The sequence below is a fragment of the Bos grunniens genome, chromosome X (assembly GCF_055505025.1).
Source record: "Bos grunniens cultivar Pamir isolate PY7600 chromosome X, Bosgru_T2T1.0, whole genome shotgun sequence".
Taxonomy (NCBI): Eukaryota; Metazoa; Chordata; class Mammalia; order Artiodactyla; family Bovidae; genus Bos; species Bos grunniens.
In genome coordinates, this window is record NC_141194.1 from 126,375,504 (window position 1) to 126,401,794 (window position 26,291).

The 26,291-nt window shown below is 46.7% G+C and overlaps 1 protein-coding gene and 1 pseudogene across 1 annotated transcript in view; both read right to left on the reverse strand.

Annotated features, from left to right (window-relative positions):
• Window positions 1-12,132, reverse strand: part of LOC147341330 (zinc finger protein 75D-like) — a 35,615-nt gene extending 23,483 nt beyond the window's left edge. Inside the window, exon 1 of the mRNA XM_086389187.1 lies at window positions 11,528-12,132. Coding sequence (XP_086245313.1) covers window positions 11,528-11,549 — 22 coding nt within the window. The 5' untranslated portion in view covers window positions 11,550-12,132. The remainder of the gene's footprint in view (window positions 1-11,527) is intronic.
• Window positions 11,868-12,104, reverse strand: LOC147341331 (small integral membrane protein 10-like protein 2A; annotated as a pseudogene).
• Window positions 12,133-26,291: the final 14,159 nt, after the last annotated feature.

Below are 26,291 nucleotides of genomic sequence, written 5' to 3' on the forward strand. Positions count from 1 at the left end.
TAATGAACTCATTTTTGCAAGAGTCAAAAATTAAGATATACTCACCAGAGACTGATCTACAAGCTAGAATGCCAATCAGAACTACAGTGGGAACTATAATGGTCAGGGTAAAATACCAACACGAATTAGAAAGCAGAAAGTATTCTTGAGGGAAAGTGATGCCAGAACAGACGTATTTTAACTGGGGACCTCAGAAGCCCCAGGTGAAAAATAATAGTCTGCAGTTCCATAAATCTTCCAGAGGAAAACAATGTGGTTGACTTTGCAGGTTTAAGTCCTCTGTGGCATAAAAGGCTGAGCAAATCCGTATGCTCCATGGAGCACACAGGTGATGGAAAAGCATAGATAGGGATTGGTGGAGGCAGAGGGCAGAACCGAGGGAGGGCAGGAATCTAGCGGAGCTCTCAGCCTTCAGTTGCCCTCCCAGCGGCCCCACTCCCCGAACGCAGAAGGAGAGGCAGTAGTACCAACTGGCTTGCTCCTGTGGCTGCGGGAGGCCAAAGCTTCAGGTACACCAAAGAGACAGCAGGGGGAGGCTGTGAGGGGGTTTCAGCTGTAGGACACCCTGAAAGTCGCAGGGTGGCTTTGTCTTTCCCAAATCCAGGGAAGGTTGATGAATAGAATCCCTTCCATTTCCTGTGTTCTTTTTTCTTCCTTTGGATCTCGGCTACCCACTCTGTGCAGCTGAGGGCAAGCAGATGAGAACTGGGTGAAGGAGCTACAGATGAGGCGGAAGGAGTGAGTTGTTTCCGGATGGTGTGCAGTGGGGGCGCCCCCGCAGCCGGGTTCACACAGAAGTTGCCGCCCACCGAACCCGTCCCAGGACGAGCCAGGCCCTTACCCATGCTCGCGGCTGCACTGGACCCACGACAGTCGCCAGGTGGGTGCTACCCACGCCAATTTGACCAGTCACGAAGCTGCGGCTCAGAAATGCCGAGTGGCCTGCCCTGGTTAAGTGGTAGAGCTGCTGTGTCTAAATAGAGAGTTTATGCCCTTGACCCTGACGCGGTGCTGCGTTTTGACGTCCTGAGACTAAGCAGCTCTTCTGACCAGCTCAGAATCAAGCTGATCACTAACGAAGACGGGTCCCCATGGATAGACAGCTTCTGCGTGTCAGCCACTGTGCTCAGTGTCCACTGATTGATGTGATGTGAATTGCCAACACAACACCTCCAGGTTTTCTGATATAATTCAAAGAATCCACCAGTAGATGGCGCAGCTCCACTGGGTTTTCGAGTTATAGGAGGCTCTGCACACTCACGTTGACATATATTCCTCCCACTCCCTTCGTGTGTCCCAAGGCCTCTCTTCTCTTTCTTATCTTGCCCTTATCAAAACTGGCTGTGCACGGATGACTGTCCCTGTCGCTGAAGGCCTTGGCAACACAACACCTTTAGGGCTTTCTGATGTAGTTCAAGGGATCAACCAGCAGGTGGCGATGCTCCACTCAGAAATCGGAAGAATGTAATCGGTTCCTGCTGCTGCTGCTAAGTCGCTTCAGTCGTGTCCGACTCTGTGCGACCCCATAGATGGCAGCCCACCAGGCCCCGCCGTCCCTGGGATTCTCCAGGCAAGAACACTGGAGTGGGTTGCCATTTCCTCCTCCAATGCATGAAAGTGAAAAGTGAAAGTGAAGTCGCTCAGTCGTGTCCGACTCTTAGCGACCCCATGGACTGCAGCCTACCAGGCTCCTCCGTCCATGGGATTTTCCAGGCAAGAGTACTGGTGTGGGGTGCCATTGCGGTTCCTAAGTTATTTATTTTGGCTGTGCTGGGTCTTTTCTCTGGCTACAGCGAGCCAGGGCTACTCTTGGTTTCAGTACGTGGGCTTTTCATTGCCGTGGCTTCTCTTGTTTCGAAGCACAGGCTCTAGGGCCAGAAGGCTTCCACGGTTGTGGCTACCTGGCTTCGTTGCTCTGTGGCAAGTGGGATCTTCCTGGACCAGAGATGGAAGCCTTGTGCAGTGAACTGGCAGGATAATTCTCAACCACTGAACCATCAAGGGAGCACTGGAAGGTGAAATCTTAACTGCTGGATAACCAAGGAAGTCTCACAAGTCATGGATTTAGATGCAAGGACATATGACAGGGGCTTGGTTGCAGAAACAAGACATGAACTTGTCCCCTGGGACCAGAGGGGAATCTGCCACAGGGTGCAACTGATCAGAATCGTGCAGAAAAGCCTGAGCTGAAAGTCAGGAAACCTGGATGCTAATCTTGGCTCTGCCACCCATTAGTTTTGTGGTTTTGGGTACGTCACTGTACGTCCTTTTTCAGTTCATTTAAAATACAGTTTACTTATGTCAACCTCTCGACTCTCAAGATATCAGGGAGTAGTGCTTTTCAAACTCTAATGTGCACGGGAATCACCAGTTATTATGAAAGTGTAAGTCCTAATTCAATAGGCCTGTGGTGGAGGCCTCAGAGTGACAAGTTCCCAGGTGATACTGATGCTGCTGGTCCCTGGACCACACTTTGACTAGCAGGCAAGCGTCCACTACAGAAGTGGCTCAAGGGCGCTCACTGCTGGTGTGGAGGCCAGAGGCAGGACTCTAGTCACCAGCCCCTCCCCAGCTTCAGCAAGAGCAGCTTGTCTTTTGATGTCCTGAGACTGAGCAGCTCTTCTGACCAGCTCTGAATCGAGCTGATCACTAACAAAGATGGGGTCTTGTGTACAGACCACTTCCACGAGTCAGTCACCGTGCTCACTGTTCAGTGATTGATGTGTACTGGTTCACATGTTCCTCAGAGAACCATGGAATTACTCACCATCTCGCAGACGAAGTGAACGACAGAGAATCTGAATGTGCTCAGTCGCTCAGTCCTGTCTTACCCTTTATGACCCCCCATGGACCATAGCCCGCCAGGCTCCTCTGTCCTTGAAATTCTCCAGGCAAGAATGCTGGAGTGGGTAGCCATTCCCTTCTCCAGGGGATTTTCCTGACCCAGGGATCGAACCCGCCTCTCAAGCGGGTTTCAAGCAGATTCTTTACCACTCAGCCACCAGGGAAACCCAGAGAGTCTGAAGGACCTGGCCAAAGTGACTCCGCTCAAGAGTCTGGGTTCGAACCCAGCTAGTTTCCCCTCCCAAGTCTGCTCCAAGCACCACGTGCCTGGTGTATAAGAGGTAATGACAATTTCCAGTACTGCTGGTGTTCTGAAAAGTCCCTGGTGACTTAACGGGGGTACCCTGCATCCCAGATGTATTTGCAAATCTTGTGGTGTGCATAGAAATCTGAAGCACATGGTCAGTTCATAGATTCTTATTTGCTCAAGATCTTGCACCTCCTATAATTTGAAAACCTGTATATCTCGTCCTCACGGTTTGTTCATTACAGAAAGCAAATTCTGCCAAAACTTGGTGAAGGCTCCATGCTCCAGTCCAAGGCTGGCCAGAGCTGGTGGATCCCTTGAACTATATCAGAAAACCCTGTGGGTATTGTGTGACCAAGAACTTCATTGACAGAAACAGTCATGCATATACAGTCTGTTTTGTTTTTTAAATTGAAGTACAGCTGATATACAATATTATGTTAGTTTTAGGAGCACAGCAAAGTGATTCGGTTTTATATACGTATATTCTTTTTAAAATTTTTCTGAGTTATTAGAAAATAGTGAACATCGTTGCCTATGCTTTACAGTAAATCCTTGTTTATTTTATATATAGTAGTGTGTATATGGGAGAAGGCGATGGCATCCCACTCCAGTACTCTTGGCTGGAAAATCCCATGGACGGAGGAGCCTAGTAGGCTGCAGTCCATGGGGTCACGAAGAGTCGGACACGACTGAGCAACTTCGCTTTCACTTTTCACTTTCATGCATTGGAGGAGGAAATGGCAACCCACTCCAGTGTTCTTGCCTAGAGAATCCCAGGGACAGCGGGGCCTGGTGGGCTGCCATCTATGGGGTCGCACAGAGTCGGACACGACTGAAGTGACTTAGCAGCAGCAGCAGTGTGTATACGTTAATACCATACTCCTAATTTATCAAGTGTTTAATTTCAAAAATATACAAACAAATCAGTAAACTCAATATAAAAAAATGAAAAAAATGGGCAGAAAAGCTAAACAGACATTTCTAAAAAAAAGACATAGATGCTAAGGGGATGAGAAGAGAGGTCTTGGGGCACAGAAAGGGAGTGGGAGGAATGGTGCCAAGATGAGGTTGTAGAGCCTCTGCTTTAGCCATATGACTGGGATTCCCAGGGTGACAGAGACTGGCTTTCTGTTAAATTTGACCTTGCAGAAAGGGCGCCCGGCAAGGCAAGGTCAAACTGCAGTATTTCGCAGGTGGCATGTACGTGGAGATTTGCCATCATCATGAAGTCATAGAAAATGAGAAAACAGAAACATAGAGAAAATAGTCTACTGGTCTCAAAACATCAAAGAGAACTGAGAAGTTGCTTCCCTGGGGCCTGCACTACTGTGCCTGTAGGCCAGGAAACGGGTGCAGTGAGGCACGGTGCCATGCCCACATGCCCAGAGCTGGTGATCTGTGAGCTGGAACCCACCCGGCCTTTCATTCCTGGGCTGGGGCTCTGCCCTCTGTACTCCTGGGTGCAAAACCCTGTTGTAGAGAGAGGTAGGAAAAGCAGGATGGAGAACACTCCACGGGGTCTGGGTTAAGGATGTGCACAACATCTGAATAAAAAATGCTTTAAAAAGTGCTCCGATCTGCCGTGGTATTCACCTGGAAACAACTTTCGATAAGACTTTCCAAAAAAATTGCCTCGAGAACATCGATGGAATTACCTTCCAGTTGTATCTGGGGCATTCATTGGAATTCCTGCCACATGTGTCCTGACATTTCTTTTTAATCTGCACCATGTAAAAATGCAATCTTTGGCTGCCAGTCTCTGGGAACTGGGAAAGTCACCTATTGCCGGGGTCCAGCCCCGGCTGATCCAGGGTATTCGAAGGAGAGACGGCCTAGGCGACTATTTATAAGCTAATTAGAGATATAAAGAGTAATAGAATGAGCATAGCTCAGTCGGAAAATTCAGTGGAGAAAAGAGGCTGAGTAGCTTGGTTTACGCGGAAAATCAATATAACCGGTGACACCAGGTTAGCTCTGACCACGGAGGCCGCAGGCGCTCTCTCGAATAGCGGAAGGTGCCCCACCTTAGACACCTTCTCGAGTGGGTCTTAGAAGCCCAGGCAAATAAATGGTCGCAGAGGATATCCGCGCTCCAGATCGAGACTTCAGCCAGAAGTTAAAGGGAAGAATGACATGGGGAGACCAAGCGTTGGTGAGCAAGGCCCATAGCTTTATTTTCAACAGGGGTTTTTATACCCTAAGTTACACATAGAGGATAATAGGGGATGCAAAGTCAGCAGTTTTTGATCCTTATCAAAAACCAGGGTTTCTTTCCTGCAAATGTATCGTATACAAATGGTTTAGGTGATTTACATCATCTTCTGGCCAGAAGGCCTATTAACATTTTATGACTCTTGACAAGGACTTATCAACAAAGACTTATTTTCTCTAAGAGTAATTATTTTAAGGTTTGGCACCATCTTCCGAAGATAAAATTGCATTCCTATAGGGCGAATGTGTAATCGGTTTACAACAAAGGAAAGAATTTATTACTTTAAGGGTCTAAAGTTACTAACACCAAGGCCACTACTTATTTTTTCTACATACCAACTATTAATTAATACATATCCAAGGATACAATTCAGGGGATGTGAAAACTTGGCAGCAGGCATTGACTCATCAATGAAATCTTTTACTAGTTTTATTCTGACAGTTTCTAACTCTCTGAGAGGCTCTAAGCTATTTGAATATCTTAAGCTTCCCGTGCCTCTCGAGGCTGGGAGACTGTAAACAATCCTTTGCATAGCTGTAGGAGTCCGGGTAAACTTGTCAGGCGAGTTAGAGAGCCATCTGAGGGGTTTGGATTTAAACACTCCTAATTGCCCAGGAATTTTACTAATTGGAGCTGTAAGTTAACTCTTTGACAGAGAGAGCGAGATGGTGGTGGGGGACAGCCCCCCAGTAAAGTCAGAGGTGAGAGCACAAAGCAATAAAGTAGGCAGACTCTGGTTTTTTGGGGGTAGATGCTCAAGAATATCCGGGGGGACTCCTGAGGCTCGATCCCGCCTTTGCGTATACCGAGCCTCCTTCCTCATGACCTTTGTCACGAGTGGAATGCCTCACCGGCTCCCGGGAACCTATGGCTCTGCTGGTCCGGGTGGCCGGGCTGCTCTGAGTTAACCTTGGACCTGGAGCTGGCCATAGCAATGACACCCCAGATTACTTCCTGGGTACACAAGGGGTCGCATTCCTCCTGACTGAACCCTCCCATGAGCCCTGCACCTATTATGCTCTCACATGGTCTGTGTGGGCTCCTCTGTCTGGTCCATGGGTTCAGTGCTCAGGGCCTACTTTGGGGTCGGGCATGGAGAGGAGCCCAGGAAATATGTCTTGCCAAATGAGCGGCTCAGGGTCTCTGAAGAATCACCTTCCCTGAGGCCCTCTGGGTGCCACTGTGACCCCATTATCAGGGTGAATGTTAATGAGCTACAGGGGATGTGTGGCATAAATTGGGGTGTGGGAGGCAGGGGAAGGAGGGATTCCTGAGAAGACCTTGGATTTCTGGGTAAGGGATGTTGTGGGTGGATGAGCATGGCGGTTGCTGCAGATGGACCCTGTGGTGGCCACAGAGAGGGAGGGCTGTCATGGCAGCCACTGAGGGAAGCCTCGAGAAAGGCTTGGTGACCAGGCAAGGGAGAAGCTGGCCTGAGGTAGCCTTGGGGACTGCTCTGCAGAAGAGGCAGAGGCTCCCAGGTTCAGTCTGGTTCCCAGTGCTGAGGTGGAACATAGCCTCAAGATAATCAGGGGCTTCTGCCACTGTCAGCGGGGCAGTGGGGAGTGAGATTGTCTCTGAGTGCGCAGGGTTGGGGGGGGATACCCAGTGCCTTGGTGGGGAGCTGTGGCCCATGGAGGCCTACTGTTTGTGGAGGTTGGGAAAGTCGGTCATAGGCCCCAGGAGGCGCTCTGGCCAGAAGGGAAGCCCCACCATGCTGGCTTTCATGGGTAGGCACTGTCTGGGCATCTTCCTCCTGCCTGATTGGGTGTGGGGGGCAGCAGAAGGGCCAGAATGGGCCTCCCTGGAGGGGCTGGGCAAGTGGGTGCAGGGAGCTGAGAGCTGGACGGGGTGCAGGGTGCAGGCTCAGAAGCAGCCTCAGGCCCAGGAAAATCATGGGTGCCAAGAAGGAGACCCAGAGGCAGCGAGAACACTGGACCAGAAGCCACAGGCTGTGCCTGGGCCCAGATGCTGAGTCAGCCCTTAGCTCAGGGTGGTGGAAGTGAAAGAGCAGAGCAGGAGGTGACAGGAAAGACACAGCAGGAGAGGTCTGGCTGAGACCAGAGGCTGACGCTAAGGAGGGAGAGCAGACAATCATCTCTTGGGGGGGCCGAGGGTGCCCAGATAAGGGCTGGGGAGGCTGTGTGCTCTTCCTCCCTGCCTGGGTAGGTGAATGCAGGTGTGGAGGTGGGGTCTGAGCTGGATCCTGGTCTAAGGGTGGGCAGAGTCAGGAGGCAGACAGGGAGGATGGGGAGCAGAGAATGAGTCCCTCCAGTGGGGTGACAGGACCCTCAGGGAATGTCAGGGCCAGGCCTTAAGATCTGCCAGTAGCTCAGAGCCTTGGTCCTGTCGTGGGACTCTGCTTAAGCACAGGTCTCAGCCACCCCACGACCTGACATTTCTGTTTCTGTGCGCAGAAGAGGGCCCTACCTTCCTCCCTCTGAGGTGGGTGCTGTGCTTCTCTGCAGGCCTCCCTCCCACAGCCTCTGACCACCACCCCCGCTCCCTCTGCAGCAGTCTCGGAGTCCCCACCCCGGGCCCTGTGATGGGACAGCTTGAGTCTAAGGTGGAGGGAAGGGAAGCTGGTCTCTGGTCCCCAACGTTGATCTTCTTCAAACCTGGGCACCAACCTGGCTGCCAGGGAAGCGATGGGTCCCTGCCACCTGCTGCTGCAGAGAGGCCTCTGGGTGACACAAAATGATCTGCAGACGGCCCATTTCACCTCACCTACCCCAGCCCATCCTTGGGGTTCAACTGAATTAAGTGCTTTCTAACACCAGGCTTTAAAATAAAGAAAACACTTAGCTGTCTGGTTATTCAAATAGTTTGTGAATGGGACAAACTGGGACACTCGCTACATCTTAGGCCAGGCCTGTGCTGCTGACTTCTCATCATGGGAGCAGCGCTCCAAGTCAAGTCCTGTCTCAGAGCATCTTCTGAACAGGCCACCATCCCTGCCATGACCCTACCCACTTATAGCCCTCAGGATGCTCCCCTACCCCAGCTTCTGGCCACCAGAGTAGGGTGAGCTCACCCCTAGCCCCTCTCCTCCAAGGGGGCACCACACCAGAAACAAGAGGCCTCCAGTTTTCATTTTATTCAATTCAAAGAATATTTTTTATTAACTTAGACAGACACAAGATGTGACAACACTGGAAACAAGAACATTTCTCTGACCAGACTGCGCTGACTGGTGCAGAGTTCATCACACACAGAAAAGGAACAGTGGTCTTATTCAAGTCAGTGATTGTGTGTAAGCTCCACTGCCTGAAAACCAGACTGCAAATAAAGTGCAAAGAGAGCAGCAGGGGCCCAGTCGGGAGATGAGGAAGAGACGGGAGAGCAGAAGCAGCGAACGACTCAAGATCAAAATGGTAAGAAGAGCAGTGGCAGGAACACGTGCTGAGGACGTATCCCCGCCCCTCCCACGGCCAACATCTTTGGGGGCGGACAGCCCCAGCCAGAGCCCCACAAGGAGTGGGGATTCTCTGAAGGTGACGAGGGGTCTCTGAGCCCGGGGCCCCTGAATCTCCAACATACTTTCTCCACTTTGGGAAGCAGCCTCCCAGGGCCCAGGCAGCTCCAACAGAGCCACGAGCCCGGGAAGGACAGGGAGCCCGTCCTGCACTGCACACCAGCTAAACAGCTCTGCACCCTCTGCAGCGCATAGTCACTCGTGTGTACACAAGCAATCACACACTTGTGCACAGACACACACCCATTCACAAATGCACACTGACACGTGTATTCACACACACACACTCACATCCGCACATTCACACACAAACATCTGTGCATTCATGCATCTGTACTCATACCCACACACTCATCCACACACCCCCTCACACACTCACACACTCAAGCCCTCATGCATGTGCATACATACTCGCACATACATGCCCACACACACCCCACACTCACACATGCACTCAACATGTGCGCTCACACACCCATTCACACACAGGCACACACATATTAAGTAAAGACACTCCCTAGTGCCCTCCCCAGGTCCTCTCAGGCTGGCCCAGGAAGAGGCTGCAGCTGGGGATCCAGTCACCCAGAGGGTGAGATCCAAACTTGAAAAGGGCACATTTACGCATCAGCCCCAAGGAGGCCCCTGGTCCTCCGCTCCTCTCCTCCCCTGCAGCCCAAGTCACAGTCTCTCAGAACTCCAGGGATGCAGTCCAAAGGCTGGCAGTCTCCCGGAAGTGGTCCTGGAGGGACACAGTTGGGGTGGAGGAGGGGCCACCAGGACCAGGGGTTTCCAGGCAACTTGGCACAAGGGAGGAAGCCATCAGCGCCCTTCCATCTGTGGGAATCTGCGGGGGGCATGTGGTAGCCTGGGTGCAGCCTCAGGCCTCAGGGTGAGGCAGGCAGAGCTCTTCAGCCAGGCCCTGGGCGGCTGAGAAGGGCACATGGTGTGAGGCTCAGCCCCTCTGTCCCAGGGGCAACCAGGCTGCTGTGGTTCTTAGTCCCAGGAACTGAGGACCAGGACCGCAAGCAATCAGTGAGGGGGCAGATGTGGATGTGGGATGGGGGTGAGGGCCAGGGCCTCTCCTGGCTCCCCTCAGTGCCGCTCCTGGTGCACCAGTCAGCAGCACAGCCAGGACCGCTGCAGGCCCATCCAGAGCAGATGCTCCTGTGTGATCCTAGCAGGAGGGGCAGCCTGGAGACAGAGACATGGGGTCATGCGTGGGTCTCAGCTCCACCCCACCCACTTGTATCCCTTCCCTCCTATTACACTCGGCCCCAGGAGCCAGCCGACACCCCCACCCATACTGAGAGACCTGTGCCACTCAACACCAAGGAACCTCTGGTTAAGCCTTGCATGGGGCTTGGGTTGGGGTGGGGAGGCCTGACTGTGTGTGAATACCTTGCTCCCCAGGGGTTCAGGGACTCATCGCTCCTGTGACCATCTCAGCTTAGACTGTCCCCTGGTTCTTCCCTGTGACTTGCCATACACCCCACTTTCCCTGCCACGGGCCTTTCTCTCTAGGTCCCTTGGGAGCCTGTGCTCCCTTCCCCCATCCCACTGTGCCAGGTCTCCCAGAGACTGGGGGGCAGGTGGGGAATTCAGGCCCAGAGGCAGGTTCAGCTCCCCCACTTCTGATCTATGTGACAAGGGCAAATGTCTCCCTTCCCAGAGCCCAGCAGGTGGGGAGAACAGAGCTCCACCAGAGTGTCTCTAGCTCCATCCTTCCTCCCTCATGCCAGTACTGGATCACCAGGCCACCCCTCCCCGTGGGCTCTCCACCTGGAAGGCCCTGCCTCTCCTCGAGGGGTCAGGCCCTTCTCTCGTGCGCTCCCCAGGCAACTCTAGGGGCAGGGGTGCCCCAGGCAGGGATTTGATTCTCTTGACCACAGAGGGGGCAGTTCACCTTCTATAACACCAGTTCTTGCAAGAAAAACATGGGGACTTGAGAGTTTCCTCCTCACCCAAAGACGTCCCTGTCTCCCCAACTGTCGCCTACCCTACAAGCCTCTTCTCCATCTGCTCTCCCATCCCAGCCTGACAGCTGCCCTCCACTCAAGGAGACCCCCACTTTCCCAAATCCTTTGGGACACAGGGCCTGCTTGAGGCTGTCCAGGACTGGAGCAGCGCATTCTGTGGCACCAGGAGGGCACTGATAGGAGGTGGAGGGAGCGTGGCTGAGATGGGGCAGGGCTGGGAGGAACACGTATTTCCCTCTTCCCTGTCCCCTGATGCAAAGCTTTGGAGGGTGGAGAGGAGCAAGAGAGACAGCAGGAGCAGGCAGAGAGCAGTCCCAGAGACCTGCCAGGAGGAAGTCTTGTGAAGGGCTGAGAAAGAGACAGACCTGGGCTTGGGCCAAGAACACAACCATCCATCCAGGCTGCCTCTCGAGGGGTGGAGGACAAGGGGGCCAGCATCCGCTCTCTTCCAGGGCTTTCTGGGCCTCTCCTGGGCCATTTCCCTCTATTCCCCTGTGTTCAGGTGACACTACTGGGGCCGTGGGCCAAGGTGATGGGCTGACCCTCGGAGATGCCCAGGCAGCTGCCCCTCATCCCCATCTTGGATATATGACAAGGGAGTCCAGAGGGCCTGCATGCACCCTGCCTTGCCTGCTCTCGGCCAGGCAGCTTTCCAGGCTGGTTTCCTCAGGTCCCTTCCTCGTCTCCCCAAGCCACCCGGCAGCCTGGACATCTAGATGTCATGGCCACCACTTCTCTCCAGCCCGCAAGTCCAACCTCTGGCCTCCTACCTTTTCGGTCGGGGTCAGTCATTCATGTTCCTACTGAAGAATTTCTTCCTTCTGCTCCCTGCTTCGGCCAAAGTGAGGCAACAGGTCGGCTGCACTCAGATAATTTTCTCGAGTTCGATGCAAAGGGCCCGTTTTGAGAGTTTCAGTGCAGTTCGTCACCGGCCGCGAAGTGGCTGGCCAGAGCCGGGGCTCGGTGGTTGCGTCCTCCGCGGAGGTCTAGGGCCCGGAGGCCTGATCCGCTCCTTCCTCGTCCCCCGGAGCGTCCCGGCGGCCCCCGGCCCAGTGATCCTTCATGCTGATGCCCCTGCCGTCGCGGCCGGGCGGAGGTGGTAGCGGGCGTTCACTCGATCCTCACCTGCAGGCGCACGTTGAGCATCACCGAGGCCACGATGTAGAAATAGGGGAAGTTCCTGCGCAGACGCCAGGCCAGGTCGAAGAAGGCGATCAACGTGCGCGTGAGCCCCTTTCAGAAGGCACCGTAGGAGCCGCGGATCGCGGCTGAGCGCGCCAGCCGCACTGCTACGCCCGACAGGGCCGCTGCTGCCACCTCCGCAGACAGAGCCCCCGACGCCGCCATGGGCCCGGGCCGGCGCGGGCCCCGCGGACCGACCGCAGCACGAGCTGGCGGACAGGTGGACGCGAGGCCTGGAGCCGCTGGCCAACAGCAGTCGCGTCCCACCCCGCCCTGTTCCGCCGCGCCCCGCCTTCAGTCTCCCCTCAGGGGCTGGGCTCCCGATGACTCCTCCGCCACAGCCAAGGCCCCACCTGAGCTGCCTAGGGACAGCTCCGCCCCCTCGCCTGCACGCACCTTGGCAACCGCCTGCGCAGCTCCGCCCCTAGCATGGCCCTGCCCCTTGTCGGGTACCACAGAGCTGCTGCCAACGACTCAGCCCAAACCCTGGTACCTGCCCCTCCGAGAAGCCCCGCCTCCTCCCAGACTCCTAAGAGAGCCGGCGGGCCTGAAAGCTTTTTTTGTCAAGTGCTGCCCTCCTGGGATCCTTTTGCAGAATGCGCTATTCTGCAAGGAAGGCCCACCCGGAGCTCTTTATCCGTTTACACCATCCCCTTTCCCTCACTGTCTCCGCAGAAAATCTGGCCAGCTAGCCACTGCACTTTTAATTCATGTTTTTTCTGGTAACTCTGCACTGTGGAATTTCACCAAACCTACATGCTCATTTTCCCCCCGTTCATGTGTATTTCGTGAATGCTCCTTTACCCCCATTGTCCTTACCTTTCATCCCATGGTGATTTCTATGCACTCCTCTTAGTCTGTCTTTGCCCTGGATGCTGCGCAAGGTCTTCTCAGCTGTACATTTGCCCTCATTCATTGCTGTTTATCTGCTCTTGGGTTTTAAAGCCCTTTCGTGGTTTCACCTAATGTTTATCTAAACCAAATCCAATTCAAAGTCCATGACATTTTCAGAATTATTGAAATGTGCTTGCTTCATTGTAGTCAGGACTTTTAAAAAGCCGTCTGCATTATGTAAAGATTAAAAATAAAATAAAATTAGAAAAAAAGAAAAGCCGTCTGCAAAAGTTGATTCATGAAGATTTCATCCCAGTTTTCACAAGGAGGGCTGGCCTAAGTTAATACCTTACTAATTCCTCTCAGAATGCCTGTTCAGTCATACTGAATATCTCTGTGACATCTGTATAAATGTTTAAGAAACCCAGCAGATTCATATACACTGATTGAGCAGTTGTCCTGGAGAAGAGAGAGTTTGAGAGGCACTAGGTTATTGGATCACAACAATATAACCATGCATGAATACGAATGCATAAAAAAAATCAGGGTAGATAAATGTCACATTATTGAACATCATTTACTCTGGTTAAGGAAGTAGGAAGAAAGACATACCTTTTGTTTTTCGTGTATATGTATGTATATCCATTTGTGTATCTGTAACTATTACTTGTATAATACAACAAAAATATTTGAAACAGAAGGGGCCACATGAATATAGACTTAAGCTACATAGAAACCTTTTTTTTTTTTTTTCCTAGACTGGATCCTGCCTCATTCATGTGCAGGGCCTGTTCCCTCCAATCATTTCTGAAACCTCTTCTTGGCCACATCTCATTTATCTTTAGCATTTTATTTTGAAATAATTATAGACTCAGGGAAGTTGCACAAATAGCACAAAAAAGACCTTGTGCCTTTTACCCACGTACCCCAATGGTGACATTTTCTGTAGATGCAGTATAATATTAAAACTAGGAAACTGACACTGGTATATTACTCTTGACTAGACTACAGGCCCAATTCGGGTTTCTCCATTTTTCTAACCTGCATTAATTTGTGTGTATGTGTGCCTGTATCGCTCTAGCAATTTTATCCCATGTCAGGATTCATGCAACCACTATGATCAAGATACAAAAATATTCCAACACCACAAAAGAACTGATTTGAGCCACCTCTTTGTACTTACTCAGCAACCCTATACATATTTTGTTAGAGTTTCATCTATTTCATTTCCTTTAGAATGGCTGTAAATGGTACTGTGTGCTTAATTTTGGTTTCCACATGTTCACTTTTCATATACAGAATGCAATTATTTTTAAAATTTATTTATTTGGCTGCACCAAGGTCTTAGTTGTGGCACACAGGATCTTCCGTCTTCGTTGTGGCATGTGGGATCTAATTCCCTACCCAGGGATAGAACCTGAGTCCCCCTGCGCTGGGAGATCAGGGTCTTAGCTACTGAACCACCAGGGAAGTCCCTGCAATTGAATTTTTAATGAAACTTTTTATTTAGAGGTAACTGTAGATTTACATACAGTTGCAAGAAAAAAATAGATCCCACGTACATTTTACCCAATTTTCCACAGTTTTCCACATCTTTCAAAACTGCAGTATGGTGCAATCTCAAAATCAGGACATTGACACAATCTACCGATCTTGTTCAGATTTCCCCAATTTACTTTTTCGTTTGTGTGTGTGTGTTTGTGAATTGTTCTATGCAGTTTTATCACATATGTGCGTTCGTGCATCCACCATCACAGTCAAGATACAGAACAGTTTCATAACTATAAGGATCCCTCATGTTGCCCTTTTTTTTGACCACACCCACTTCTCTCCTGTTCGCCTTCCTTAATGCTTCACAACCACTAATCTGCTGTCTATTTCTATAATTTAGTCTTTTTGAGAATGTTGTAAAAATGGAATCTTATAGGATGTAACTTTTTGGGATTGGGTTTTTTTTTTTTTCTTTTACTTTGGAGATTGGCTTTTTCACTCAGTCTGGGATTTTTTTTTCTCATTCTTCTTTGGAGAGTCATCCAAGTTGCTGGAAATGTCAAGTGTCAATAGTTCACTGCTTTTATTGCTAAGTTAGTATTCCTTTGCATGGTTGCACCAGAATTTGTATACCTCCTACCCAAGAAGGACACCCGGGCTTCCAGTTTGGAACTATTAGGGATAAAGCTGCTGTGAATATTTGTTCACTGATTATTGTGTGAACAAAATTTTCTCTTTATCTGGGATAAATGCCCAAGAGTACAATTTCTAAGCTGTATGTTAAGTGCCTGTTTAGTTTCATAAGACTCAGTTAAAATTTCCAATGTGGCTGTAACATTTTACACTCTGGGTCAGCAATTTCTGAATATATTGTTACTCTACATCCTTGTCAGCCTTTGATGTTATCACTATTTTTAAAAATTTTAGCCATTATGATAGGTGTATTGTGATATCTTATTGTGGTTTTAATTTATATTGGGGTTAGCCTAAAAGTTAATTGAAACTTTTTGGCTAACCCAATATTTTCCTTATGGCTAATAATGGCGAAAATCTTTTTATGTGCTTATTTTCTATCTGTATATTGTCTGTGCATGCACGCTAAGTCGCTTCAGTTGTGTCTGACTCTTCATGACCCTATGGACTGTAGCCTGCCAGGCTCCTCTGTCCATGGGATTCTCCTGGCAAGAATACTGGAGTGGGTTGCCATGCCCTCCTCCAGGGAATCCATGGATCAAACCCGCATCTCTTATGTCTCCTGCACTGGCAAGTGGGTTCTTTAAAACTAGCGCCACCTGGGAAACCCCATATATCCTCCTTAGCTAAATGTCTTGTCATGTTCTAATTGAACTGCTTGTTTTTATTATTAAGTTTCGTGAGTTCTATATAATATATTCTAGATATGACTCTTTTGTTGGATAGATGGTTTGCAAATATTTTTCCACCCAATCTGTAGCTTGTATTTTCATTCTGTTAACAAGGGCTTTCTCACAGCACAATTTTTGATTTGACGAGGTCCAATTTATTTATGGATCATGGCTCTGGTATTATATGTCAGAACTTTTTACCAGGCCTTAGGTCTCAAAGATATTCTCCTATGTTTTCTTTTAAATTTTTTAAAGTTTTATTTCACATTTAAGTCTGTAGTCCATTTTGAGTTCATATTTATGTAGGGTTTGGAGGTTTAAATCCAGGTTCAATTTTTGACTAAAAATGCCCAATTGCTAGAGCACAGTTTGTTTAAAAAAGCTATCCCTCCTCCCTTGAATTTTTTTTCTTTCATCTTTGTCAAAAACCAGTGGAGCATATTTCTGTGGGTCTATTTTGATGTTCACTCTTCTGTTGCTTTGGTCTATGTGTCTATCCATCCTCTCTCCAATATCACACTATTTTGATTACTGTAGCTATAGAGTATATGTTACTATTGGTTAGAGTGATTCCTCACACTTTATTTTTCTTCTTCAACATTTATTTCGCTATTCTAGGGCTGGTGTTCATCTGTACAAATTTTAGGATAAACTTGTCTATGGGTACAAAATGCTTGCTAGCAAGTGTTAAACTTACAGATCAGTTTGGGTGAGAATGGACATCATTTATATGTTTAATATTTCAGTCCATGAACACAGTTGTTATTGCTGCTGTTCAGTCGCTAAGTCATGTCCAGCTCTTTGCAACTCCATGAACTGCAGCAGGCCAAGTTCCCTGTCCTTCACCATCTCCCAGAGTTTTCTCAAACTCAAGTCCATTGCATCGGTGATGCCATCCAACCATCTCATCCTCTGTCATCCCCTTCTCCTCCTGCCTTAAATCTTTTCAAGTAACAGGGTCTTTTCCAAATAAGTCAGCTCTTCGCATCAGGTAGCCAAAGTATTGGAGCTTCAGCTTCAGCATCAGTCCTTCCAATGAGTATTCAGGATTGATTTCCTTTAGGATTGACTTGTTTGATATCCTTGCAGTCCAAGGGACTTTCAAGAGTCTTCTCCAGAATCATAGTTCGAAAGCATCAGTTCTTTGGCACTCAGCCTTTTTTATGGTCCAACTCTCACATCTGTACATGACTACTGAAAAACCACAGCATTGACTATATGGACCTCTGTTGGCAAAGCAATGTCTCTGCTTTTTAGTATGTTGTTTAGGTTTGTCAATAGCTTTTCTTCCAAGGAGCAAGCATCTTTTAATTTTGTGTCTGCAGTCACTGTTTGCAGTGATTTTGGAACCCAAGAAAATAAAATCTGTCAGTGTCGCAATTTTTTCCCCATCTATTTGCCATGAAGTGATGGGACCAGATGCCATGATCTTGGTTTTTTGAATGTTGAGTTTTAAGCCAGCTTTTTCACTCTCCTCTTTGACCTTCACCAAGAGGCTCTTTAGTTCCTCATTGCTTTCTGCCATTAGGGTGGTGTCATCTGCATATCTGAGGTTGTTAATATTTCTTCTGGCAATCTTGATTCCAGCTTATGACTCATTTGGCATTTCCCATGAGTATATCTCTTTATTTATTTATTTAGATCCTTGATTTCTTTCACCAAAATTGGTATGATTTTCTGCATTCAGATCCTGTACATGTTTAATAAATTTCACCAAAATTTGTGTAATTTTCTGCATTCAGATCCTGTACATGTTTAATAAATATGTTCTTAGGTATTCATTTTCTTTGAAGCAATTATAAATTATATATATATATATATTAGTTTACATTTTTACATGCTTATTGTTACCATATAGAAATTATGGAGAATTAATTAGAAGTGTGGTTTTTTTCAACACATTTGGAGACTTTCTTGCTGTCCTTCTGTTATTAATTTCTAGTTTGATCCCATTGTGGTCAGAAATTAAACTCTGTATACTTTCAATGCTTTTAAATACTTAAAGATTTGTTTTAAGACTTTAAGAAAAGCATTCTTCTGGAGTGTTTCCAGAGGAAGGCAATGTGGGTGATAAAAGAGCTGGATCCATGTCTTGTGATGAATGGATGAAAGAAACATTTGTGGTTTAGAGCAGCAGAGAATTGGTTGCCAACAGACCTTTTTGGCACCAAGGACTGATTCTGTGGAAGACAATGTTTCCATGGAACAGTGTTGGGGGGTGGTTTCAGGATGATTCAAATGCATTGCATTTATTGTGCACTTTATTCCTATTATTATCACATCAGCTCCACCTCAGATCATTAAGCATTAGATCCCGGAGGTGGGGGACACCTGGTTTAGAGAACAAAGACTTGGAAAGGACATATGACAGCATGTTCAAATACTTGAAAGTTTACCAGGCCCAAGAGAAATGAAATTACCGCTGTACTATTGCATGGTTTGGAATTAAGACCGGAGGGCTGCAACCGTCCTTGGTCAACCTAGGGAATGGATAGACTTGAGGAGTAGTGAGACGACTGCCATCTTAAGTATACTAGCATCACCTAGAAATTAATTGTTGGTCTAGGATATTGTTAAACTAAGTTTTCCATGATGAGGCCATTAAACTAGATGGCACAAAAGATCCTTCACAGTTCCAGGCTTGGTTGCTTTCAAGTTCACCATTGTTTATGTTATAAAATAAAGTAATTTTACTTTGTTGTGTGTAAGAAGCATAAAACTATGCTTAGAATGAATAAATCTTTAAAACACCATGAAAATTTGAAGTGAGGTTCTTGTGTACAGCATAGAATTTGGTGGTGTTTTTAAAAAATCTACTCTGCTAATTTCTTTTAATTGTTATTCCTACACCATTTACATTTAAAGTAATTATGTCATATTTAAGCTTAAGTCTGCTGCTTTATTATTTGTTTTCTGTTTCTCATTACTCTGTTTTCCTTTTCTTGCTTTCTTGTAGGACACCTAAGCATTTTTTGGAAATTACGTTTGAATATAGCTCTTCATATAGTTTATTTTATTGTTTTATTTTATAGTTTTCAATGCAATATACATGTGTACATATCCCAGTTTACTGGTATCATCATTTCAATCACTTCATCAAGTAGAAAAATTTTGCTTCCATTTTGGTTCCTCTATCCTCCCACATTTAAATAGAAATAACTTAAGTATTTCCTCTGTGCACATTGAACTCACATCACATGATGGTACAGTTTTTGCTTTAACGATGAAACATGATCTTAAAAAATTCATGAGGAGTATTCTATTTGCCTTAACTTTTACTCACTTTATCGCTCTTCTTTCCTAAAGACCCATCCTTGTTGTGTTATAATTTCCTTTCTGGTTAATGAATTTCCTTTAGCCATTCTTTAAAGGTAGGTCTGTTGGCAACCAACTCTCTTAGATTTCCTTCATCTGAGAATATATTTATTTCACTTTCATTCCTGAAGGTTGTATTTGCTAGATACAGAATTGGCTGTTGACATAAAAAGGAACGAAATGTGCTATTTGAAGAAACATGGATGGATCTAGACACTGTCATACAGAGTGAAGCAAGTCAGAACGAGAAAAACAAATACTGTATATCACTTATATGTGGAATCTAGAAAACTGATGCAGATGAACTTATTTGCAAAGCAGAAATAGAGACACAGATATAGAGAACAAACATATGGATACAAAGAGGGGAAGGGGTGGGATGAATTGGGAGATTGAGATTGACATATATACTCTACTATGTATAAAATAGATAACTAATGAGAACCTACTTGTATAGCACAGGGAACTCTACTCAATGCTCTGTGGTAACCTAAATGGGAAGGAAACCCAAATCCACAAAAGTTATATGTATATGTATTGGAGATGGAAATGGCAACCAACTTCAGTATTCTTGCCTGGGAAATCCCATGGACAGAGGAGCTAGACAGGCTACAGTCCATGGGGTTGCAAAAGAGTTGGACATGAATTAGGGACTAAACAACAGCAACATTTATATGTACAGCTGATTCATTTTGCTGCACACTGAGAAACTAACAAAACATTGTAAAGCAACCATACTCCAATAAAAATTAATTAAAAATAAAAGCTAAAAACTAATAATAATTGGCTACTGACAGTGGGTAGAAAAGCAAAGGATTGATTAGTCCTGCCCTCTTATTTTCATGAGGAGGTTGAAGCGGGTATTGAAGACCAGCTCCCCACCCAGCCCTGCTGAAACTGCAGAAAAGAGACTTGGAGGAAGGTGACTATTGGCAAAAAGGTGCCCTGCTCTGTTAGGCCACCTTTTCCCAGTCCCTTGGTTATGGGGAAGAGCTTTTCTTGGAGCTTTTCTTTGTTGATGGTTCTGGATTGCAGGCTCCTCCAGTGCCCTTTTGGGGATATGTGAGAGGCAAAATAACACCCAGGGAGTTCACTGCCAGGCCTTTCCTTAAGCCCCAGGGTCCTGATGGAGTCCCTACTTCCACCTTTTCCTGTGTTTGAGGCATAATTAACATACAATGAAATGCAGTGCTAATAAGAACACATTTTGATGAGTTGTGTTAAAAGTATTCATTCCCCTGTGTAGCTATTGCCACAATCAGGATACCAAATATTTCCATCACAGCAGAAAGTTCCTTTCTACAGACAACGCCTTCTCTTCATGCCCAGTCCACCCTTGATCTGTTTTCTGTCATTCTACATTTGTTTTTGCTATTATAGATTTGTTATTCTGTTTCACATAAATGGAATTATACACTATGAACTCTAGCCTCCTGTGCTAAGCATATTATTTTTTGTTGTTTTGTTTTTTAATCTTTTTAAATTTGAACTAAAAAGCCTCTTGATGAAAGTGAAAGAGGAGAGTGAAAAAGTTGGCTTAAAGCTCAACATTCAGAAAACGAGGATCATGGCATCTGGTCCCATTACTTCATGGGACATAAATGGGGAAACAGTGGAAACAGTGTCAGACTTTATTTTTGGGGCTCCAAAATCACTGCAGATGGTGATTGCAGCCATAAAATTAAAAGACGCTTACTCCTTGGAAGAAAAGTTATGTCCAACCTAGATAGCATATTGAAAAGCAGAGACATTACTTTGCCAACAAAGGTCCGTCTAGTCAAGGCTATGGTTTTTCCAGTGGTCATGTATGGATGTGAGAGTTGGACTGTGAAGAAAGCTGAGCACTGAAGAATTGATGCTTTTGAACTGTGGTGTTGGAGAAGACTCTTGAGAGTCCTTGGACTGCAAGGAGATCCAACCAGTCCATCCTAAAGGAAATCAGTCCTGGGTGTTCATTGGAAGGACTGATGCTAAAGCTGAAACTCCAGTACTTTGGTCACCTCATGCGAAGAGTTGACTTATTGGAAAAGACTCTGATGCTGGGAGGGATTGGGGGCAGGAGGAGAAGGGGACGACAGAGGATGAGATGGCTGGATGGCATCACTGACTTGATGAACATGAGTTTGAGTGAACTCCGGGAGTTGGTGATGGACAGGGAGGCCTGGTGTGCTGCGATTCATGGGGTCACAAAGAGTCGGACATGACTGAGCAACTGAACCGAACTGATAGTTGATTTACAATATTATGTTAGTTTCCGGTGTTCAGCAAGGTGATTCAGTTATACATACACATGTATTTTTTCCCCAAATTCTTTTCCCATTTAGGTTGTTACATAATATTTAGCAGAATTCTCTGTACTATACTGTAGGTCCTTGTTTTCTTACCCATTTTAAATATAGTAGTGTGCATATAAGCATATTATTTTTGAGATTCATCCTTGTTGTTGCAAGTAAATATTTAATTCCTTTTTATTGCTAAGTAGTTTTCTATTATATAGATATGTCACTAATCGCTGAGCAATTCACTTATGGTAATCAGCCTTTAAGTCTTCACCCAGTGATCCCAGCTGCTTGGTATTCACTCCCTTGGACAATTGCGGTCTTGAATGTAGGCTTGACCTACTGACATACATTTAATAGCAACCCTTGGCAGTTTGATTCTTTTTTGAAAAATTAATTTGTTTTAATTGGAGGCTAATAACTTTACAATATTGTGGTGGTTTTTACCATACATTGACACGCATCAGCCACGGGTGTATACGTGTTCCCCAACCCTGAACCCCATCCCACCTCCCTCCCCAGCCCATCTGAAGTGAAAAGTCGCTCAGTTGTGTCCGCTCAGTTGTGTCCGACTCTTTGTGACCCCCTGGACTATACAGTCCATGGAATTCTCCAGGCCAGATTACTGGAGTGGGTAGCCTTTCCCTTCTCCAGGGGATCTTCCCAATCCAGGGATTGAACCCAGGTCTCCCGCATTGCAGGCAGATTCTTTACAGGCTGAGCCACAAGGGAAGCCCAAGAATACTGGAGTGGGTAGCCTATCCCTTCTCCAGTGGATCTTCCTGACTCAAAAATCGAACCAGGTCTCCTACATTGCAGGTGGATTCTTTACCAACTGAACTATCAGGGAAGCCCTTACATATGGTAATAAACATGTTTCAATGCTGTTCTCTCAAATCATCCCGCCCTCGTGTACTGATATTTCACTGTGGATTTCTTTTGCATTTCCCTTACAAGTAATGATGCTGAGTATCTTTTCATGTGCGTGTTTGCCATTCAGTATCTATTTTCTTGTAGGGTATCCATTCAAATCTTTTACTCCTTTAACAAATTAGCTTGTTTACTTATTATTGAGTTGTAAGAGGGCTTTATGGGTTTCACTGGTCGCTCAGTGGTAAAGAATCTGCCTGCCGATGCAGGAGACATGGGTTTGATCCCTGGGTCAAGAAGATTCCCTGGAGGAAGCCATGGTAACCCACTCCAGTATTCCTGCCTGGGAAATCTAATGGACGAGGAGCCTGGCAGGCTATAGTCTGTGCGTTAGCAAAAGAATCGATCATGACTTAGCAACTAAACAACAACAATAAGAGGGCTTTATATTGATATATTCTAGATATCAAGCATTTGAGGGATATATGTTTTGAAAGTACTTTTTTCAACTCTGTGGCTTGCCATTAAGTATCACAAAGTATTTCAAAGATGACTTTTCTTTCAAATTTTGATGAAATTTATCAGTGTTTTCTTTATGGTTCATGGTTTTTGATGCTATGTAAGAAATCTGTGCATGTTACAAAGTTGCCAAGACCTCCTAAGCCTTGTTTTTGAGTTCTTTTAGTTTTACACTTTGATCTGTTACACACTTCAAAATAATTTTTGGTTTCCCCTGCCCTGCTTCAGTGGTGGCTGGGCACTTCTTGCTCATGGTGCAAAGGACTGCCAAGAGAGTAGGCAGGTGGGCCCGCTGGAGTTGTCTGCACACAGGAGAGAATTTGCCTGGTCTGGCCAAATAATGTGTGCATATGGCATGGGATAAAAGAGAATGTTCATTTTATTTTTTTAGCCACTTTTATTGAAGTAAAATTGACTCACAACATAAGGAATATATTTAAAGTATATGATTTAATAACTATTTAAGTATGTATGCCCACTTGAAATTACCAATCAGTACAATCAAGTGAATGTATCCATCACCCACAGGTCTTCTCAGGCCCCTTTGTAATTTCTTCCTCCTGTCCTTTCCTGCTTCCCACTTCTCATCAACCACCGATCTAGTTTCTGTCATTACAGATTCATAGAGGAAGGGGCACTCACCAGCAGCCACAATTGCAGAGGGACACAGCCACTTCGAGATACACAGTGGAACTGAGTAGGACCCTATGGGGCCATAACCCTCCCCCATATCTTTTACTTTGGTTTCTCTCTGAAGTACCTAGATGATTCTATGTGATGCAAATTTCCTGAGTTTTTCCGATGCTAAACCCACCAAAATCAAATGGAAGAAATTAACTACTTGAGGATCATGATCACTAGTCCCTAGACCTTCTGGCGCCTAAGAATTGATCACCACCAGCCAAGCAGAGAATTGTGCACAAGCTGATCATAGGCCCTGACACATGCCTCCCTCATTTGGCCTTTAAAAGCGCTATGCTGCAACCTTCTGGGGAATTCAGGGTTTTAAAGTAGGATGCACTTGTCATCCTTGTATTGGAACCCTTAGGAAAAATGCTGCATTTTCCTTCACCACAACCTGGTGTTAGTATATTGGCTTGACTGCCTGTGGATGAATGGACCCAAGTTTGGTCTGGTGACAATAATGACAATTCAGGGTTGTGGTAGGGATTAAACACTTTGGCCTCTCCCCTCCCCCATCCTTGGAATTCATGAAGTTGCTTACCGTTGACCAAACCCAACCACCAGCCAGAGGCTGAGGGAACCCAGTCTGTGAGTTCCAGTCTTCTGGTACACATAGCACACAGCGATAGTTACGTGTACAGAGCATGCACAATAGTCAATTTTTCAGGACCTGTTGTTGGAAAAATTCAATACTGGTTAGCCTAGGGACTTGTGAAGAAAGTGGAGCCAGACCTAATTGTCAAGACCAGCCAGAAAAGTAGTACATCTCTATTTAGGGAGGTAGGAGTACTGGCAGAGGCAGCAATTCTCTCCTATCCTCTGTGCCATCACTAAAGTTGGTGCTGAAATGCATTCCCTGGGTCTCTAGAGACAGGAACTAACAGTAGGGGTAGGGTCACTCCAGGGCATTGCTGATTTGCTCCATAGTAGAGACAACCTACTCCTCTCACTGGTCAGTAGCATCTTTTTCCAGTCTATTTGTGTTCCTCTGTTCACTGTGGGTGCTGCTGTAACAAACAGATTGAGCTTATTAGACGGTTCTCATTTAAAATTAATCTAACTTTGACCTTCTCAGCACCAAAGTTCTGGTCTTTATTCTTCTAAGCACCAAAGTTCTGGTCTTTATTATTATGATTTACTAAAAAAAAAAAAAAAAGCCTTATCTTACTTGAGATAAATGCTCCAAGTGGTGTTATCAGAATGTCTTCAATCTCCCTGGTATTGATTAGCCAGTATGTAGCAGGGCTCTGGTAACTGGATCTGAGGACTTGTTTTTGCATTTTTTATCCTCTCAGCTTTGAATGTGTTCAGTTACTACTCAGTTCGTGGTTTGGGAGGAAATATAATTAAGACAGTTAGCTAGCTATTCAATTTAAAAACACACAACCCATGTGATGTGTCATCATCTTATAATCAGTAATCCCATGTGGGGAAAACTATTTCCACTCCTTGCATGTAAAAAATAATTTAACCTTTGATGTTAAAACACGTGACATAACACAGAAAGCATCTGCAATGAATGAAAGATACTTTCAATAAAACATAATTTACACACAAAAAAGAAAGCCTCACCATAGTAGGAAGCAGCAGGAAGATGGACTGGACAGGAGTGTACAATAGGAGGACTCCTCTGGTGGCTTTGAGGAAGCTTACAGGTTGCTCAGTGGTAAAGAATCTGCCTATTGTGTAGGAGATGCAGGTTCGATCCCTGGGTGAAGAAGATCCCTTGGAGGAGGAAATGGCAACTCACTCCAGTGTTCTTGCCTGGGGAATCCCATGGACAGAGGAGCCTTGGGTCTACAGTCCATGGGGTCACAAAGGGTTGGACGAGACTGACTGAATGTGAATGGCTCAGGTGCCTTTGTCCCTGGGGTGAGAATGTAGATCTAAATATTATTTATTTTATGAATTTTTTGAGGGGGGAGGTCCCAAGGCGGCAGAGGAATAGGCCAGGGAGACCACTTTATTCCCCTCAAATTCATCAAAAGATCATTTGAATGTTGAGCAACTTCTACAAAACAACTTCTGAATGCTGGTGGAGGACACCAGGCACCCAGAAAGGCAGCCCAATCTTTTCAAAAGGAGGTAGGACAAAATATAAAAGACAAAAACAGAAACAAAGGATTTAGGAACAGAGACCCATCCTGGGGAGGGAGGGGTGAAGAAGGAGAAGTTTACACACAACAGAAAACCCTCTCATGGGCACGTCAGTGGGGAGCTTTGGGATCTCAGAGGGTAACATAACTGGAAAAAAAAAAAAAAAAGCCCATAGAATACATGCCTAACCACGAATATTTGTGGAGAAGCAGCTCAGAAGTTCACATCTGGCAGCAGTGAGTGGGGCCTGGGCAGGGAAGCATGGGCTGATTCATCGGTCCTTAGGGTAAGGACCAGACTTGAATGACCTGAGGACAATCTGAGGGAGTTAATGCGACATAACAACCCAAACCTTGGGATTGCGAATGAGACAAGGAAAAAAAAAACAAAACAAAAAACGACCTTTCCTACGAAAGGCTCTAATGCCATATGGTGACCCCTGGCATGCTCAGAGAACAAAGGGTTGTGCCCTAGAGAACAAGGAGAACAAGCCCGTTGCTGTTTAGGGCCTTCCCTCCCCAGAGCCAGAGAGGCAGCTGTGTGACAGCCAGAGCCAGAGGGCAAGGGGCTGCTGCCCTCTTGGCCCCAGAGACTGCAGCTTCCACCAAACTGTGAGCAGGCTCCCAGTTGCTAACCGTGTCTACCTGGGATCCTGGGCAGTTCACATCTGCCAGGAGTGTCACGGCCTGAGATCAGCTCCCCAGAGGAGTCACACAGCATACCTGGAACTGTACCCTCACCTGGGAAACCAAGCAGCCAGACCGGGGAAGTGCATAAAATTCATGGCCCACCGGGTGCTCGCCAAGCACCCAGTCTCCTGAGTGGGTTGGACCAGGGAAGGGCATAAAACTCACAGCCCTTCTGGGTCTGTGGCCTTGTGGAGCACCTGAGGACCTGAG